This window comes from Mytilus edulis, chromosome 4 (genome assembly GCF_963676685.1).
Source record: "Mytilus edulis chromosome 4, xbMytEdul2.2, whole genome shotgun sequence".
Taxonomy (NCBI): Eukaryota; Metazoa; Mollusca; class Bivalvia; order Mytilida; family Mytilidae; genus Mytilus; species Mytilus edulis.
Window position 1 is genome coordinate 90,086,540 of NC_092347.1, and position 16,888 is coordinate 90,103,427.

Consider the following 16,888-nt stretch of genomic DNA (forward strand, 5'->3'; position numbering starts at 1 on the left):
TTTTTTCGCAAAGTCGATCGTGTTTTTCGCTAGTAGAATGGTGTTTAAAGAAAAATATACTATCTAAGTAATGGAGACCATTCAAATCAAATGATGTACCCTAACCAGAGTTTACTCAATCATGGAGATTTTTGCAATAGATACCTTACTAGGTGCAGTTGTAAAGGGAATGTATTAATGAATGTAACACGTTGAGCTCAATGCTGCTATGGACATTGGTGAGTTCCTGTAGTTACTCAAAGTTTAATTCCTTCGTGTACTAATAATTGTCAGAGTAGTTCAAAATGTCCTCAATTTCCGGTTCTATCATATCATTGTCTTTTGTAGGTAATACTGTGTCATTTCTTAACCATATAGGTTGTGAGTGGGTGTGTAGGTCATACCATTGAACGCATTGTATTATAGTATTATTGTGTCATGTATTATTTTTAGCTTTACCATATCGACGGATACCATTGCGACAACTCCCTTGTTGCCTAAAATACATTTCAAAGATAAACAGTTGAGCTAAATAACAAAATGTCCTCATATTGATATTCCGAGTTTCACCAACTATTTTCAGCAATCAAAGATATATGCTGTTTTGGGTTAATCTTTGATTTCAATATGTTGCGGTGCATGCGTAGTCAGTTTTTGACATCAGAGCTAGGGTTGTGGTTAGCGTAATTGAAAAAGTAGAGATTAGAGTTGGAGATAAAACAAAACCATCAAATATACCAGGATTATAGTTTGGTACGCATAACACACGTTACATTTACATCAGACCCGTCAGTTGTGCTCGAATTAAAACAGTTTTAAGTCAAATCAAATTGAAGAGCATATACCAAAGGGACATTCAAACTCATAAGTCCAAAATAAACAATGTCAGTTAAGCTACTACAAAATCAGAATCTCTTGAATTAATATTGAAAGACGTTGTTCAAACAAAATCAATTCGGTCCTTCAGGTTATGAGCCTCAGAAAACAATTATATATGTGTTTGTTAACACGTTTGTATATATGACATTGAAATGTTATGATAGATGTAATTATAGAATTTAAAAAAGAACAATATAAAAATCAATTTTTATTGATATTTAGTAATAATATTTTGAAAAAAATGTTTTCAAATACTCTTGTTAAATTCGGTAAAGAAAACCACCCATTACTCAAGGTCAATATTGTATCAATGCCTAATGTTCAATCTTTCAATCTCATGTTGGTTTAGTTTACAGAAAACGACTAGGGCCAAATTTAGAGCCAGCTTCAATCGCAATATTATTTAGTAGTAGGTTGTATTGTGTTGATGAATACACACCATTGCACACGTTAGTTTATAATTGCCCTTTGGAGAAGAAGAAACAAATAAGAAACCACTATTGACGTCTTAAGTCTTTCCTGCCTCCTTCAAAGATGAAATTGTTAATGTTGTTGTGGATTGTATTTTCGTCAAACACAGGTAAGTTAATTAAGAAGAAGAACCAATTTTCAAGTATTTATTTTAATTGATCAATGAAAGATATTTTTTTCATTTTATTAGAATTTGTTCAGATTTTTTAGTGATGTTCGTTGTTGATTGGATTTGTTCAGAATTCATTTTTGTTCGAAGGATTGGAATGTTGGTGGTTGATGTGCTCTGTTGTACTTTTCAGTATTTTTGTTATTCCTGCTATCCTTTTTGTATTGTCATGTTACAGTAAGAATAGGAATTGAAAGAATCCTCATTCCACAAAGAACTCGAAATTCTAATAAATACATATTCTCATGAATCAAAATGTCCATAACTATAGGTACCCGAGAGTACACAAATTATAATACAACATAAAACAAACTATTATTCGGATTGTATTGCATCTTTTTATACGACTGGGAAAGAAACTATAAGGTAAAAAAATTATAGTAAACACAATTTACTAATATAATTATCTATACATCAGGCATTTAATAAATAGTCCCGCAAGGCTATTCATATAAACAGTTTTCATTTTAAGTTTATGACTACCTGTTACCGAAACCGTTGGGACTTTATGGTGAGAAAAACAGAGAGTTTACAAAACAGTTTTACTGCAAAGTTGCTGAACGATAACTAACAGACAGTTTCTTTGTTTTTACGTGATGAGATCAATGAAAAATAGTTGACGCCATCATCTTCTATACTACATATATAATGTAGCATTCTACTGTTTTCATTGGATATTACGACCATGCACGTGCTTCAAAGGTTATTTTACGTATCTGTAGTGTTGTTTCTATTTATTTGTATATTGGTGGTCAATCATATAAAAAAAAATCATGCTAAATTTAGATTTATGATGTCACACATAACGACCATAGCGGAAGCTTAAGTACCACCTTGGCTAAAATAAATTCGACTCGTTTGATTTTCATAAAATTTTGACAAAATATTTACTTTGACCCTTTGACAAAAATATTAAACTTTCAAAAACATTGAACCACACACTTTCTCGGAAAAAAATCATTGGATACATAGCAATTTGACAAACACTAGTTTTGATCGTCGAGAAGCTTAATATTTCCTTATGAATACAATGTCAATAAAACGTTTAGCTGATTTTACAGATTTATTTCCCTGTATCGGAGTTACAATGTACCACCTTAAAAAGCAGACGATAAGAATACAAGAAAGCTTATGCAACAAGCTATGAAGTTGTTAAAAAACATATTGGTATTTTCCGAAACATGTTAAAGATAACAATCATTGAATTCATACAACTCTTCCCATGAAAGTATTTTATTTTAAATGTTCCAGCTAATGGTCGAGAGTGGTTGTATTATGTGGTACAATGGGACCATTTACTAAGTCTTGAGCCAAATTCACCTCAACAGTTCATGTTCGGAACCACTAAAGGCGATACAAACAGTTGTTTTGAATTCTGCTATTTTACTGAACAATGCAATATGATTATCGAATCTGAATGCTGTTGTTATGCCAGTGACTTTCCAACAATCGACACTTATTATTTCACAATGAGCAGCAGCAACCAAAATAAAGTATGGTTAAAACGTCCAGTCCACGGTATGTCATATAACAATAATACATACACAAATGTGTTCATGCAATATTCATAGGGTTAAAAAGTAAAATGGTTATTTCGGGGGAAGCTATAAAAATCAGAATTGCAATGCTGTAATGGGGATAAATGCATGGAGAGAATACATTTTCTGTATGAATCTTTGTCATATATATTTAGGCAAGTTCTTAGTATATACAATAATGTATATACATGATACATGAGGAATGGAGTACAATCAAGTATTAAAAAATAGGATGAGACAAGAAAAGAAAAACAACAGAATTAACAATGCAAGTCATTGGTCGGCTCGGTAGAAATATGGCAATCAACTGTACAAAGTGTTATTTTGTTTGTGAAACTATGCCGTTGTTGTCGGTTGGATTGGTGGGGGTATAAACGTATCACGTGTCTGCGATACGTATTGTCAGGGCTGGGTTTTTGTAAGTTGGGTAGCAGTGAAGCATTTATTTGAACTTAAAATTCGGATATTTTGGTGCAGCTTCTGTGCTACAATAATTTTCAAAATGCACATCCGGAGCAATAATATTGGTGCCGATGATGATATAATTATCCCGAGAACAGCTATAGCTCATCAGTGAAGACCGTATGGTAACATGCATTTGTTAACATCATTGCCCTTTCGTTTTCGTTGGATACTTGTCTAGTTGGTTATCATACAGAATCTTTTTATTTTTATGCACGGTCTCTATTGATAGAAAACAATTTTAAGTGTGAGACTTGGTACATTAGACTAAAAAAGAAAGGATTTTGTATAATAAGACAATGATGACAAGATTCTAGGAACAACGAAGTTTATAAAACCCTAAACAGATGTCAGTCGTGGTCATAACTCTACTACAGTTCTCGCGCAAATCACATTCAATATGATCAACCTCATTTCTACATTTGAATAAATTGTTATCTGTAATTCATCATTTGCCTGATTTCAATTGATGGATAAGCAGTTCTAGTTGCACTCCGATAATAGCAGACTTGTCCTTGTTCTGTTATGGAACACATGTTAATATTCAAAATTGATTCAATTATCTATACTTAAGTACTTAATGTTATCGAATCATGATTTTGATTGATTTTCAAAAGTCTTCATATTATTATCTACCACACCTTTAAATTATAAAGTCAAATAAAAAAAAAAATAATTGCCCAATAAGAAAGAAATACATGATCTTGTTTCAGTTTGTGATGTGCCAGGGTTTATTTATTACAACGAGGTATGTTTTAAAATATTTGAAGAAAACACTAAAACATGGGGTGATGCCAAGCAGGAATGTGAGCTCTTGGGAGGAAGATTAATTGTCTTGAATTCAGAATACAAGCATAACACTACTGTGGAAGCATTACACAATTTTTGTAAGTATAGAACTAGATAATAAAAAATAATAAAGACTTTATCAAAAAACTGTTGTAGGCCGTGCGATTACAACATTTGCAGTTTACTGATAATTATGACATGTACACTAATCCCTATATAAAGGAATAAACAGTTACAAAGTTCCTCTCATTTGTTGGAACTCGTGATACTTTACGTCATATGACAAAACTAGCAGTAGCATCTGGACGACATTTATACATGTTTTCCCTCAATTGATTTAGGACTTTCGAACAGCGGAATACTACTATTGGCTTTATATACCTTTAACTTATGTCTGTTTGTATCGTTTACACAACGATGTCGATATAATGCAATTGTATGCGACTGTCGCACAAGTGAGAGGTTAAGCTAGCTATAATTTCATGTTTAATCCACCAATTCTACATAAGAAAATGCATGTACCAAATCAGGAATATGACAGTTGTTTGAGCTGTTGATTTTCTCATTTGAGTATGGACTTACCGTTTTGAATTTTCCTCTGAGTTTATTATTTTTGTGATTGTGCTATTACTCTCAACTACTTACCGGTTAAAAATTCTTAGTCCAAATTTACATTATATTAATTCAAGAGTACAACCTTACGACGATACAGTAACTGATGTTCTGATGTTGATATTATAGCAACCTTAAACTATGTAATATATGTTCCATGAAATAATCATATCTTATAGTTACAATTAAAGATTTTGAAAACATAAAGTATATCGAAAGATAGAATTGTAAGAACGATGGATTAGATCTCAAATTATTAAATCCACCTAATTTTCTATCACATTTGGTAACTGGCAATGTGTTTGTACAACTGCATGCGTTTTAGTATTTTAGAAAATATTGTGAGGACATTATATTTTCCAAAATATTTTAATTAATGAACAACTTGCATACACATTGGGTTAATGTTTAATATATTTTGTTAAAACAAAGACTAATGTCGACTTCTATATGTGTCTTCGATTTTTTTCTTTTATCGAAGTAAACATCCGTCTTTTTTATACATTAAAGCTCCCAATCCGTACACTGGCCAATATTTTGTCGGCGCTACAGATATAGGAAGTGAGGATACTTGGCGTTGGGTAGATGAACAAAGCATTGGATCAGCAACATACATGAAGTTCCATGGGAATAATCCTAACAATTATGATTTTCACTACCCTGGGGAAGATGCTAATTGTGGCGTGCTTAAAATGAGACATGATGGGATGGTAGATGATTACTGCCTCCAGGAGAAAGGGTTTATATGTGAATACGTTAAAGGATTACCGTGATAAATTAGGTTGTCTGTGATTCCTTTAACTGACAACCTCTAACACATATTTGATTAACTACAACTATAACAGTACTTCTGTGAATAAATTATTTTCCAAATAAAAAAAGTATCCACATTAAGTACTATGTGTGTGAAAACAACCATTTGTTAAATAACAACATAACATTCTATCTCCAGATAATTTAAAAAACTGGTCAAACTTATTCGCGGGATAACATTTTTGGGGGATTTCGCAGATAAAGGTGAAACACAAATATAAATATTCAACATATTGTCTGTAGAATTGCCTGCAACTATTGGCGAAACCTCGAAATTAAATATCCTCAAATGTAAAGTTTACCTCAATCCACGAAAATTGGAATAAATTTATCCACAGCATTTGAATTTGCTGGTTTTTTTTACAACCAATATAACTCTATTCTGTCCTCAGATTTGCCCATTTATATTTGAAATCCATAAATAACAATCGATAAAATAACACCCTGTCTATTCAATAATAATCGATGAGACTATCGGGTTTCTACGCATTGATATCGTAATATGTATGCTGGGAGATAATATTTTAATTTATCTTACCTCCTATACATTTCTATGAATATGATTAGTTAAAAGCAACCGCGTGGAGAACGTGTATATTCCATATTTGGTGTTGAGGAAAAAACTTAAGGTTTTTAAAGACACAAATAACAACCGTAACAACTCGTTAGCTTAAAATTTATTTTTAAGAATTTATTTTAATCGTTCATCATCAATTTCGTCTTCTGTCGAAACCTTTTTGACTTTTCATCAACACCATAATGTTATGATAAAAGGATGTAACACTACTACTAACTGTGTATTGAAATAAGCCCCGGGCTACTAGCTTTATATGAAATGTACACGGCATCCATGCTGTTGTTTTAACCAAATCATATTTATAGAAATGAATTTGAGGTAGGATTAGTTTAACAAAAAAACAAAGATTAATTTCTTCATTTGATTGCACAGTAAAAACAAATATTGACACAATGCTTCAAATTTATTCAATTATATTATGACATGAATGGATGTTAGCAAGACATTCTCATTTCCACACTGCCTAGTATCCTGAAACGATAAAACATATACAAACATATATCATCACGTTTTATATTTATATATATATAAAACTAAGATTTGGTGTGATTGCCAATGAGGCAGCTCTTCACAAGAGACTAAATGACACATCAATCCACAACTATAGGACATCGTTACCCATCAAACATGTCCCTTTGGTGATGTTACAATAATTTCGTTTAAAAGGTCAATTTAAAGAAAAATGCACAGACGGCGAATCTAAAACAAAAGAGTAAAACGGTCTGATGTATGCAACCACAACACATAGTTGTAAACAGCAGTAAACAATTACGAATACTGGAACATGGAATGCCTCGATAATAGAAATCATAAAACTAATAAAACTCTATTTTTGTTATATGTGCCCATTTTCAATCCTTATTTAGGACCTGTATGCACAGACTTCGTATTAGTTGAGATACTACGACAATTACCCCAGACAGAGTTATCTCGACATAGTTTGAGATGTTCCGCTCAATTAAAGTAACTAAATCAAAAGCAATCATACAACGTAACGAAATACAGACTAAACAAATCAAAAGCTAAAGCTAAAAAAGAAAACCATTAGTACACACACTACAGAGAAAACTAAAATTGTCATGAACAAACAGTGACCTCAAGTGCTACGAAAGATTCAGCAGTTTCTGCTGCACTGATTACACCCGCCGATGTAAATTTTTCTTTAACACATTGATAACACTGAAGTTGCAATCAAATTTTGATAATTAAAGTATTATCTGAAAACCAAAATGAAATACGAGCTGACATGTCAAACATATTAAATTGCCCCGCTATTATTTTTTTTTATTTGCTTATAAATATATATGTTTTGTGTACAAATGCGTGTTATCAAATTTTTCATTAATGGGGTTGAATATGCAGATTTACAGTCAAGTTGCATACGTCCTGTTTTGTTTTTATTTTTAACCATTATATATTTACAAACGCAATGCATACAAGTAGACATGCAGTTGCATTTGAACAGGGACATTTGGTGTAAAACCAGATACATGTATGTTCAATCCACCGGAGTAACTTATTATCTAATGATACATTTTTTTTTACAAGTTTGTCTTGCGGTATAACTGTTTGAAGTATTTTGTGCTTTTGTGCTTTATCCGTCTTGAAATATACGATCGATTTTTACCTTTTAATTTTAAACTATCGAATATTTCTGTTAGCAATTAACTGTTTAAACTGAATTTAGTTTTCACTACTGTTCTGTTCTATTCAATGTCTATTTAAGTAGGTTTTTTTTGTAGTTTTGCATTGAAGTTGTTGTTATTAAAGGATGTAGATATTTATATATGCTTCAAATAATGTTGAGTTTAATTGTCTCATGAGCAGTATTTCTCATTTATAATTGCATCATTACATGTATTAGTTTTACGTTTTTACCTATTCTGCCACCACCCCAGTGTCCTCCGCCACCGCCCCAACGTCCGCCACCCCAACGTCCACCACCTCCACCCCAGCGTCCACCACCACCACCACCCCAACCTCCTCCTCCTCCTCCCCATCCTCCATCGTCATGATCACCACCTCCTCCTGTAAAAAAAAAAAATGATCCTTTGTATAGCCAGCAGTGATATGTTGGTTGTTTCTTACCGTCGCTTATGCATGACTTCAAGTATGTATAAAGCAAGATAATTGTGGATTTAGCACGGTACTTGGTATTTTATATCCTCCGAAAGCTATCAAAAAAGAAGAGAGGATGTAGATACCAAGAGAACAGTTAATACTTTTAAAAGAAAATTATATGTAAACTTACCACTCCAGTATATTGCCTTATGGTAGAAAAGGTAATTGTAAACTAACCACAACACTATGTCGCATCGTGTAAAATAAAGGCGACAGTAGTATACCGCTGTTCAAAACTCATAAATCCATGGACAAAAAACAAAATCGGGGTAACAAACTAAAACTGAGGGAATCGCATTAAATATAAGAGAAGAACAACGACACAACATTAAAATGTAACACACACAGAAACAGACTAAGCACCAGACAAAATCCTATGAGAATAATAAATATAACATCAAAACCAAATACAAGACATTTTTACCAATTATTTCTGTGTTTTATTCAAGCATCGTTGTCAATATAACTGAATTTTGATGCGACTGTCATACAAGTGAGAGGTTTAGCTAGCTATAAAACCAGGTTCAATCCACCATTTTCTACATAAGAAAATGCCTGTACCAAGTCAGAAATATGTTTGAGCTTTTTATTTTCCATTTGATCAGAGACTTTCTTTTTTTTTTTTTAATTTTCATCGGAGTTCATTATTTTTTGGGTGATTTTACTTTTTACCACCCTAGTATGTTGATTCATGGTAGAAAAAGTAAGTGTTAACTAACAACAACATTATGTAGCAAAATAGCAGACAAAGATATATGAACTTACCACCCTAGTATCTTGCGTCATGAAAGCAAAAGACATGTAAACTTACCACCCCAGTAGTTAGCAGTTGCAACTCCAACTAGCAATGCAAATATAAACAACTTCAACATCTGAAATTGACAAGAAATTGGTGGATATTGAACATTATTAAATGCAAGTATTAACATATAAAAATAAACACAATTTTGCGAACATCGTAGTACACACATACACCTTTGTAATATCTGCAAATTTGGGAAAATATTGATCGAAGATCAGTAGAATAAATAAAGACAACAGAAGAATACCTCTGTTCAAAAGTCATCAATCGATTGATAGAAAACAAATCGGGGTTACAAACTAAACCTTATAGGTACCAGACTTATAATTTATTAAACCATACGTGCGTTTCGTCTACATAAGACCAGTGGCGCTCGGATCAAAATAGTAAAGAAAGCCAAACAAGAACAAAGTTGAAGAGCATTGATGACCTAAAATTCCCAAAAGCTGTGCCAAACACGGTAAAGATTATATATATGCCTGGGATAAGAAAATCCTTAGTATCTAGAATAATTCGTACTTTTGCAAACTGTAAATTTATAAAAATTATCATATAATTGATTATCATGTCAAGACTGAAGTGGTGACTAACAGAGACAACAACCTAACAAGAAAGCTGTGACTGTTTCACAAGTATCATCGACTTTGTATTTTTTAAAGACTGTCATATAGTAGACACATGGGTAGTGTAAACGACTGCAAAATTATCTCTATACATCTTTGGTTTTGTTTTGCTGTTCTATTGTCGTTTTGAGAATTTGAAATTTGCCCGATTATAAGTACAAAAAGGGATATTTGGTAAGATTACAATGAGGCAACTATCCAATAGAGAATAATAATAAAAAAAAAAAAACGTTGATAAACGCCATTATAGTAATATATATTATTCGATACAGTTGATGTTATGGTGGAAGCTTATACAAAAAAAAAGAGACCGTGATAAGGCAGCTCTTTGATTCTTTAACCTTTATTGGTAAAATTTGATAAAATGTTGAACCAACTAGAATATAATCCTCATACTTACTGTATTAGAAAGTACAAATGGATCTCGAGTTTTATTTGTTTCAGTAGATTTTAAAATTTTGTGTTACGATATATTTGAAATACAAAAACAAAAATGCCCAGTACTTATTAGGACGAGTTTTTGAAAGCAAGAATTACACTGAACGTATATATTCTGATACATTGACAGTTAGTTCATTTAGATAGTTTAAATATATTTATTTATAGTGCATTGGGAAACAAGTTATTGCAACGTATGTTAAAGCGAGAAATTATTATTTTCCTTAATTTTAGGAGAGTGTCTTTGCCATCTTGAAAAGAGAAGATTAACACTTGGTAAATAATATGCGTCCGAAATAGTTATCAAAGGTACAATTTAGTACGCCAGACACTTCTTGATTAACCTTCATCAGGCAATGATGTTTTTGTATTTGAAACTGATTGCCAGTCTTTATCTTATTTACATTTTTGATTTTTGAACGTTTTAGTTTCCTAATGTGCAATACTGTTTTTACATCTATTAAACAAGAAATTTGAAATTGACTTTGAATAATATATAAAGTACGCTTACCTTTTGTATTTGAATGAACCTCAATACTACAATACTACCAGTTATTTGAGTTTATATAGTATGACCAGTACAATCTACTTGTACGTTTGCCATGTTCTACATCTTTTTTTAGAAGGTTACAAATTGGTTATAATTGTTCAAACTGTTTGTTGTCTAAATTGTTAAGTAAAAGGTGATGTTTTAAACACAATGTATATAGGTTATTATCCAATAATTACACGATATTAATCAGTGATGACTTCAATTATTGACTTTGTTGACAAACATATAAGGAAAAATATAAGAGTGAAACCACAAGAATAGTCGTAACTTCAAAGCTTAATAATGTCATACAAGTCCGTAGGATAAGTAACTCATTATGACATTATTACTAGTTCAAAACCGCATGTTGTATGCATTAGTCGCGTGTTATTCCGCGTGATATTTTGCGTCGTATCAGTTGGGCATTTTCACACTTAGAGAAACAGATTCTTCAACTTTATCCCGTTGACTTTACAAATATTCAGAGTGAAAAGTTTATCGTTATTTACCAGATGGTGCGGTAGGATCTATACTTAAAAGATATCTACTAGATTCAACTAAGAAGTTAAAATAAACAAGGAAATCCGATCAGAAAATGTTTTAATGTTCTTTTAACTTTAAAATTATTGATGTTGTTGAAAAACCATGAATATTTCTTCTTTGACGGCATTTCCTGCCCTTTGAAGAGTATGTGTGTTACAGTGAATTTGTATAATCAGGCATTATGTAGAGTTCCTGATTTTAAGGGATTATTTAGAATCTTTAAAATCATTAGTGATTATATACAATCCTTGAAAATTACCAATGATTCTACATAATCAATGAACATTTCAATAATTATTTTACAAATTCCCTAATATGATTTCAGGGATTATCAATAGTTCAAAGATCGTTTGTTGATAAAAATTAAATATAGAAAAAAATTTCAAACAAAGTTCAAGTGAACAGTAAGTTTAAATTGTTAAAAGGCTCCTACTACTTTAACATTAACATAGGATGGGGATGGTGGTAATTAATCTTAAATAAAAATTAACAAATCTTAAATATCTGACGAACACATTAAAATTTGTGAATAGCAAAAGAAATTAAACTAAATATACAGAAATAAAAGTATAGCTTATCATATATACATTTCTACGATCAGCGTCTCTGACATTCATACATTATTGTTTTGATCAGGTTTTGGACTTGCTGTTAACACTATTGTAAGCAAATACCGAATTCACGTGGACGAATTGATTTAGTTAATACGCAATTTTAAGTCCATCATGGTTTACCAAAATCATTTATGACAAAAATGGTCTTAGTGTACATCCTAAGCTATTTGTGGTAAAACACATGTTGAAGAAGGTTATGGAACATCTATTTTGTGGAGACAGATGCTTTTAAGGACTCAAAAGTAAAATAACGAACATAAAGAAACTGGGGACAATTCTAAACGGAAAGTTTCTAGGCAAATGGCTAAATAAATTTTTTTAAACACAACAAACAAATAGATAACAACTGTCATATTCCTGACTTGGTACAGCATTTTCTTATGTAGAACATTGTGGACTCAACCTGAGTTTATAGCTAGCTAAACATCTTGTATGTAATTTCACTTGTTTGACAGTAGCATAAAATTCAATCATATAAACAATATTTTGTGGACAAAATAAACATACATAATAGGTGAAAATGTCACAAATAGGGGTGCGGCAGTCAACATTGTGTTTTAATCTCAATCACTACAAAAACAATGAAATATGTCAACAAAGAACACGAAAAGGCATATAGACACTTAATATTAGCAATACAAAAGACAAGAATACATTTTACGGTCGTAATACTCCTGTTAACATGTGTTAGTGTATAATACACAACTGTCCAAGGTTAGGGGACAGTTTTGTCACTGTTACCATGTTTAACCCCGCCTCTTTATGTATGTGTTTGTCAAAAGTCAGTAGCTTGTAATTCAGTGGTTGTCGTTAGTTGCTTTGTCACATATTTTTTTCCATTATTTTGTACATAAATTATGCTATTAGTTATTTCGTTTGAATTATTTTACATTTGTCATTTCGGTGCTATTTTTATAGCTGACTTTGTGGGATGGGGTCGCACATTGATGACGGCCGTACGGCGACCTATAATTGTATGATTTTCTGTGTCATTTGGTCTCTTGTGAAGTGTTGTCTTATTGGCAATCATACCACATCTTCTTTAAAAAAAAAGTTAACCAACAAACACACTTTGACTTAATTCAGTACATTTTTTCTAATAAATTGATCGGTAAAACGGGATAAAAACTGAAAAAAAACACATTAAAAGGTCAGGAGCATTATAATTGAGCGATTATTTCGTTCTGATAGTCTTTAAAATCTTGATATCGAATTGAGCTTTGACCGTTAAAGACAGTTTTGTAGTTTTCATCTGTTAGTTTTAGTTTGTGATTATTCCGTTTCAAAAAAGTTTTTAGATCCGTGTATTCAAAACTATATAGATAACCTCAAAGTATACAATAGAAATCAATAGGAGCCTTTATAAAAACTATCGCTAGATCTCAAAACAAGAACCTAAAAACGTTTTTATATTATGTCATGCTTGCCTTGCCTCGTTTAAATTATTGTTTCATGTTTTTTTTTATGTTTGTACATGTTGTATAAATTTCCTTTCCAAAAATCGAAACCATGAAATATGTTTAAAAAGAGACATTAGGGACATTGTATCGACACATACTAGTTTAAGCAAAAGCTTACATGTAAAACTACTGTTTGACCTTGATGTTTGGTTGACATATATATAGCATATTATGAGGTTTACGTATTTGGTTATGATAGTTACTGTAATATTGTGGTCATATCAACTAGAAACTAAATATACATGTTAATTGTGAGTGGATTTTGAACCCGAATTCAGTTTTCACCGATTATGTCCGGGAGCTTTTGACACACACACGCATAATCTGGGTTACTAAATATATTGATTTGAATATTTTGGTTAAAAAAATAAACATGCTTCTCGTTATGGTGTTTGTTTGAGTACCTTAGATGATATAACTGTACGATATAGTCTTAAATATAATAATTGAAAAACACCTTCTGCATTGTTAAAAATGAGGGGCGAAAGATCCCAGAGGGACATTCAAACTCATAAATATAAAATAAACTAACAACGCCATGGGCAAAAGAAAAAAAGACAAACAGACAAATAAAAGTATACAAGACACAACAAAGACAACTTAAGACTAAGCAACAAAAAAAACCCACCAAAAACTGTGAGTGATCTCAGGTGCTCCGGAATGGTAAGCAGATCCTGCTCCACATGTGGCTTAAGAAGTCACGCGCTATCTAGAAGGAGCAAGAAGTTTATTACCATAGGAATGCCGACAACTTGTTGTAAATGCTACTCTAAATTCAACAAATATGTTGTCACGATGTTGTGCTCGTATTTTTTTATGACAGATGCAGTAAAATGTATGTAAAGATAGTCGGAGGTGACTGAAAAACTGTCGCGGCAATTATTTTAGATGCACACTGTATAAACTCAGGACGATTAACTGCATGTATCTTCCTAGATGTTATTTAATTATTTTTGTTTAATGATAACAGACGCATATAGATATTACTAATTAAATTGATTTTTTGTAACTCCAGACTTGAGTTTCTACAAATTAAAAGACTCTTCAGTGACGGTTGTATCAGAATAGTTTAAAATAACCAAATAGAGTTCGAAGTTGAAGAGCATGGATGACACTAAAGACAAAACTTGATTTTTTTCCATATAAATTGATATTGAATGCCAGTATTGGCAATAAAGACTTTAAAATAATAAACTCACAACTATAAACAAAATAATCAGCAAATGTTTTTTAAACCTACCAATTATACCGGATATGACACCAAATTTCATCAAACTATTCAAAAATGACCTTTCACTGTCGCTTTATAAAAATGTTATCAGTACAATTATAATATGTTGTTATTGCTGGTAGCGACCCTAATGATGTGCAATCGTCATCGTCAACATAAAACATATAACTAGGATCGTTTAAAACACCAGCAAGGTTATCCTTGTCACAATCCCCCCCTGCTGCTACGCCAAAGGTGTGGATGTCTTGTTGTTTTGATAATTGAATCTCCAGATCGATTTCATCAAGATTGTTCCATCTCGCGTTTGAGAATAACACAACGAGATTTCGTGATGAGTTGAATAAGTTACTTTCTCGTATATGTTTTAAAGCATGACTTGTATTTGAAATTGTTTCCCTATATCAATCCTGACCTTCAATGCAGCGGAAATTAATTCATCGATATCAGCAGACCATGATAAAGTAAACACTTGTTCCAATTCGTCCGAATATGAAAACATGCCTATGTTTGCATCAGGATTGTAAGTTTTAATTTGTTCTACTGTTCGTCGGATTGCTGTGAGACGCGTGTTGTAATCTTCTCTTGTTTGGTTATTGTTTGTATCCAGAAGGAGAATGACCTGTGATTCAGTTACCAGAGAACAGTCTGTAAAGATAAAACAACAGACATGTGAAGGTGGTTAAAAAATACAAAATTTGAAATGTTTAAAACAATAAATTCATAGAATCGACACATTTTTGTATCTAAATATGTATATTGTTTTATCCTGTTATGATGAATTTGTTGGTTTATTTTAGGATAAAGTTATTCACAAAGTAACAAAAATGAAAAATTTGGTGATTCCAAAGACCGAATAAGAAACCTTTGAATAGCCGAACCTCAATGTTATGGGCTACGAAAAGATACAAAAAATATACTAAACTATAGAATAAAGAGATTTGTATGATTGTCAATGAGTCAACTATCCACGTCATAAATATGACAGTTATCTTTTATCCTTTTTTATTTGACTAATTTGCCTCTGTTAAAGGAGTCTCTGTTTTGAATGTGCCTTGATCTTTTGGTATTTTTTGTAAGTTTACTTTTTATCAATAGAGTCCAAATGACGTGGATTTAAGGAATTTTCAAATATAGATAAAAGTAACGGCAACCATCAATGAGCGAAACTCATAAATTACATTGATAAACAGAAATTTTCCACATTTAAACATCTTATTACAGTACCTAACTCTTTAAAAAGTCAGGAATGCATAGAAAGAAACTCAATTTTCTCCAATAAATGTACGTTCTGTTCTTTTTTCAAAATGAATCATTATATAATGTAAGACGGCTGTTATCATTAACTATTCTAAGCGTCAGCTATGTATTTAAGACATTAAAGCAGTTACAGTCAAAACTTATATAACGGCTACAGCTATGTATACTATTAATTGAAAATCTGACTTTTTAGTTCACCCTCTTGATATGCATGACCCAATGTAGTAATATCTTCGCATTTTGAAGCTCAATTCATAGGTCAGCTTTCATATAAGGTCATCATGACCTTAGGATTATATACAAGTTTGACTGTGAATTTATTTTTTGTTTGACAAAAGTGCGATAATAGGTGCTTACGTAAGTCGCATAATGTATTATCCAAATCACTTATAACATTACATATACAGTTTGTACTATTTCGTTAATTGATGAATAGATTCATTATCTTGAATGATCATAAAAAAAATACGACAACTGCTTTTATTTGGTTTAATTTATTCCAGGTTTTTTTGGTGGTTTATTACAAATTATTGTACTCTACCACACAAAACAACAAATCACTAATCATCTGACCATATGTACTGATATTTTGACAGGTACTACAATTCTATGATTGAAACAATGAGGTAGAACAATATCACTGAGTGTTGAATGTATAACGTACCACTTGAATATTAGTCTGATATAAAATACATTCCTTCATTGTTATCATAAGCCAAACATGCAAGTAAAATCTAAACGCAAAAAGATTTGTTAAAAAAATTGACTTGATAGAGTAGAAAAAATAAAATCAATGTCTTAGATTTACCTAAATAACGAAAATCAAATTATAGAAATAACAAATTAATAAATACTATATCAAGAATGCGTTTGTTGAAGTGCTTTTTATACCCCACTCGTAATTGAAAGTAGAAGAAAGCAAGATGAAAGTGTCTAACAGAAATAACAACAAGGGCATACACGTTACAACTCGTTCCT

The 16,888-nt window shown here is 31.6% G+C and overlaps 1 protein-coding gene and 2 long non-coding RNA genes across 3 annotated transcripts; 1 reads left to right on the forward strand and 2 right to left on the reverse strand.

The window, feature by feature from the left end:
- Positions 1-2,752: 2,752 nt before the first annotated feature.
- LOC139518556 (CD209 antigen-like protein E) lies at positions 2,753-5,774 on the forward strand. The gene is made up of 3 exons (XM_071310047.1): positions 2,753-3,016; positions 4,212-4,385; positions 5,410-5,774. The coding sequence occupies exons 1-3, from the start codon at positions 2,830-2,832 to the stop codon at positions 5,670-5,672; spliced, it is 624 nt and encodes a 207-aa protein (XP_071166148.1). The 5' UTR covers positions 2,753-2,829; the 3' UTR covers positions 5,673-5,774.
- A 905-nt stretch (positions 5,775-6,679) lies between these two features.
- On the reverse strand, positions 6,680-8,255 carry LOC139518557 (uncharacterized). Its single transcript, XR_011663407.1, has 2 exons — positions 8,168-8,255; positions 6,680-6,760 (listed from the first exon to the last, which is right to left on the reverse strand). It is a non-coding gene; the product is annotated as an uncharacterized lncRNA (long non-coding RNA).
- A 16-nt stretch (positions 8,256-8,271) lies between these two features.
- On the reverse strand, positions 8,272-11,118 carry LOC139518558 (uncharacterized). The gene is made up of 3 exons (XR_011663408.1): positions 10,785-11,118; positions 9,222-9,282; positions 8,272-8,317 (listed from the first exon to the last, which is right to left on the reverse strand). It is a non-coding gene; the product is annotated as an uncharacterized lncRNA (long non-coding RNA).
- Between the last annotated feature and the right edge of the window lie 5,770 nt (positions 11,119-16,888).

What these genes read in the sequence shown, in the direction of transcription:
- LOC139518556 (XM_071310047.1), top strand. Translation starts at nt 2,830, where the DNA reads ATGTTCGGAACCACTAAAGGCGATACAAACAGTTGTTTTGAATTCTGC. An exon ending in GTTAAAACGTCCAGTCCACG is followed by an intron (nt 3,017 to 4,211) that starts GTATGTCATATA and finishes ATCTTGTTTCAG; the next exon opens with TTTGTGATGTGCCAGGGTTT. An exon ending in GGAAGCATTACACAATTTTT is followed by an intron (nt 4,386 to 5,409) that starts GTAAGTATAGAA and finishes TATACATTAAAG; the next exon opens with CTCCCAATCCGTACACTGGC.